The following is a 2,859-nucleotide window of genomic DNA, read 5'->3' as shown; positions in this document are numbered from 1 at the left end:
CGTGGACGACAAACGAATGCTGCTATCAATTTCAAAACAATGTTTGGAGCTATTCAAGCGCAATCCAAAGGAGTTTTTGCGTCGAGTAGTAGGGGAACATGGGGCAAAGTGAACTGCTTATCGGAAAACTTATGAAACCAAATGATATTGCATAAAAAAAGTTATGGTAACGTATCAAAACCCTAATTCGGTTCCTAAACTAACATATTCAACTGATTCCTTAAATAAAAATATATGTTTTATAATCCTAATTTTATTTTTACGAAAAAGTATTATTTTGAGAAATTTGAAAATCACGGGGCAAAGTGGGATGTGTTGTTTAAATGACTTCTGGAAAGGTTTTAATGAAAATAGTGCATAATGGCATTAAGGAAAAGTACTTTTTTATTGTCAGAACAGAAATATAATATAAACAAAATATAATATAACAAAAGAAATATAATATAACACTATAGCTTGCGCGAGGATTTGCGGCGTTTTTCTTTTGCCTGATGCTTCAATTTAGATTCTCTTTGCAGTTTCTTCTCTTGTTTCGCTTTTTTTGAGTCTTCAGTTTCCTGAAGAGACTGTCTATATGGAGATAACGTCAGGATTGCTGTGGCACCTCTTTTTCGGGACGCTCTTGGAGCTGACTGTGCTTGCACTTTCGGAATTGGCATAATCTCTTGTAGGGTTTTTTCGCCAAATGACGAGCTTGTCGATGAGCCAGGTACGGGTGTTGGTAATTCTTCATCATTATTGGACGTTGAAGATTCCAAGATTTCAATGTCCGTGGTTGTCGAAGGCATAAAGTCAATGTCGGTAAAAATATTCAGATCTAGGGGCCAAATGCCGATTTTTTTAAATCCATTCAAAGCCGTAGACGTAGTTGCAGCTCGAATAAATGCTGCACCGAAAAGGGGAGCAATTTGGCGAATAGTTACGACTTTTCCAGGATTAGTGCGTAAAAATTTTCGAGTTTCATCAGCGTAGTATGTCATTAACGGCTTCATAAAAGAAACATCTCCAGGCTGAAGCTTGTGTGAGCAATGTGGTGGAAAGCACAAAAGTATGACTCCATTTTCTCGTGCTAAATCAATTAATTCCAGGTTCTTTGTGTGAGTGGAGTGACCATCAAACAGAAGAAGCACTTTGCGACTGTGTGAAGCGCCGGAGAATGAGATAAATTTTTTAACCAAACAACGAACAATTCTTTGGTCATCCACCCGCTTTCATGAGAAACTGCAAATGCTGATGGAGGGAGACCAATCTCAAATTCGTTCTGCATTCTAACTCTTGGAAATATCAACATTGGAGGAACAAAAACACCAGCTGCTGAAAAGCAAATTTCAGCAGTTACCGTCTGCCCTCTTTCAGCAGACGTTATTGCACCGACTTGACGACGGCCTTTCTTTGCAATAATCTTGGATTGGGCTTTAGGATTTACTGTAAATCCCGTTTCGTCGCAATTATAAATGCGATCTGGGGTGATTTCATTGTTCGTTATAGTCTCCTCTAGTAGCTTAAAAAAATTGGCAACGACGACTTTATTAAACCCCATGGCACGCGCGGCCGATGTCGCTTCAGGAGTTCTTAAACTCAGTGACGGGTTTCTTTTCATGAATCCATAAGCCCAATCTAAACCAGCTGCCGTCTCCTTGAAAGGATGGTCAATGTTATTTTTCTCCGCTAGTTGGAAAGCAATTTCTCGAAGATCGAAAATTGTCATGCCAAAGAGCTTTGCCTCCATTGCAGTCAAATATGAAACTATTTCAGCTTCTTGTTCCATTGTAAATACTGTTCTAAAACGTCCCAAATGCTTTTCAACAACAAAATTCTCATCCCTTTGTTTTTTTTGTACATAACGTTGTAAAGTTGATGAAGGGATTTTATAATTCACTGCTGCACTTGCAATGGACATTTCGTTATTAATAACGACTGAAATGGCCTGAATCATTGATTCTGTGGACCAATTTTGATGCTCCGTCCTCCTTTTATACATACGAACCATTTTCTAATGAAGAAATAGACATAAAGTTATGAAAAAGTTACCTATGTGAAGATGAATCAAAACGGAAAGGCATCCCACTTTGCCCCGCCCACTTTGCCCCAAACGCAGATTAAATAAAATATTATACGAAAAATAACCCTCAACGCCAAATGAAATAAATAAAAAACGAAAAAAGAGGGTAAATGTAAGCCTACAAACCCATGCAATTCAAATTTCAATTACATTTAATTTATTGGTACTTACAGTCAATAGAAATATACGTAATGTTTGAGTTTCTCACAAATGTAGGACACCTTGTATGAAACCTTTCCGAAGAATGCGCGGAAATTGGGAAACACTTCAAAATTTATACTAGGTCAACTCATTTGTCAACAAACAATGTAAATAAACATATAGGAACTGCTCTTATAAAACGAAACGGCAAAATCCCACTTTGCCCCGTATCCCACTTTGTCCCATGTCCCCCTAATCGTTGATGAAACATGGATTCATTACTACACACCGGAGACCAAGGTACTGCGACCGCATTCACGAGCGTGGTGCCACTTCGTCGCGCGTTCGCGAGTATTGCTCTACCTCTCTTTAGTCGGCATCTTCACGACAACATTAAAAAGCTCAACGCCACAACGGCTTTCTCAAATTTTACATACTCTAAACTTCACGTCAATAATTGGGCGCCAGGCACGAGAGAGCGTGTCACTCTTTCTTAAATCTTTTCGGTACGTTCTCACTCGAGAATACTGAGTGTAGAGACTCACGAATGCGGATGGCTCTAATAACCGACTGCTTAGCCACGACAATGGCAGAGGGGGTGGTTCGTGGTCGGGAGCGGAGGATCTTTTGGAGAACGAGTAAGACGAAAAAAACAG

At 39.3% G+C, this 2,859-nt stretch overlaps 1 protein-coding gene across 1 annotated transcript in view; it reads right to left on the bottom strand.

Annotated features, from left to right (window-relative positions):
* Positions 1-449: 449 nt before the first annotated feature.
* The window catches only part of LOC108722357 (uncharacterized), a 5,005-nt gene continuing 2,595 nt past the window's right edge, over positions 450-2,859 (bottom strand). Inside the window, exons 2-3 of the mRNA XM_018447427.1 lie at positions 1,188-1,781; positions 450-1,137 (exon numbers count right to left, since the gene is read on the bottom strand). Of these exons, the coding sequence (XP_018302929.1) occupies positions 450-1,137; positions 1,188-1,781 (1,282 nt within the window). The remainder of the gene's footprint in view (positions 1,138-1,187; positions 1,782-2,859) is intronic.

This window comes from Mycetomoellerius zeteki, unplaced genomic scaffold (genome assembly GCF_001594055.1).
Source record: "Mycetomoellerius zeteki isolate Tzet28-1 unplaced genomic scaffold, Tzet1.0 scaffold201, whole genome shotgun sequence".
NCBI lineage: Eukaryota > Metazoa > Arthropoda > Insecta > Hymenoptera > Formicidae > Mycetomoellerius > Mycetomoellerius zeteki.
Note: the sequence above shows the minus strand (reverse complement) of the source record. Positions and strands in the feature narration are given on the sequence as shown.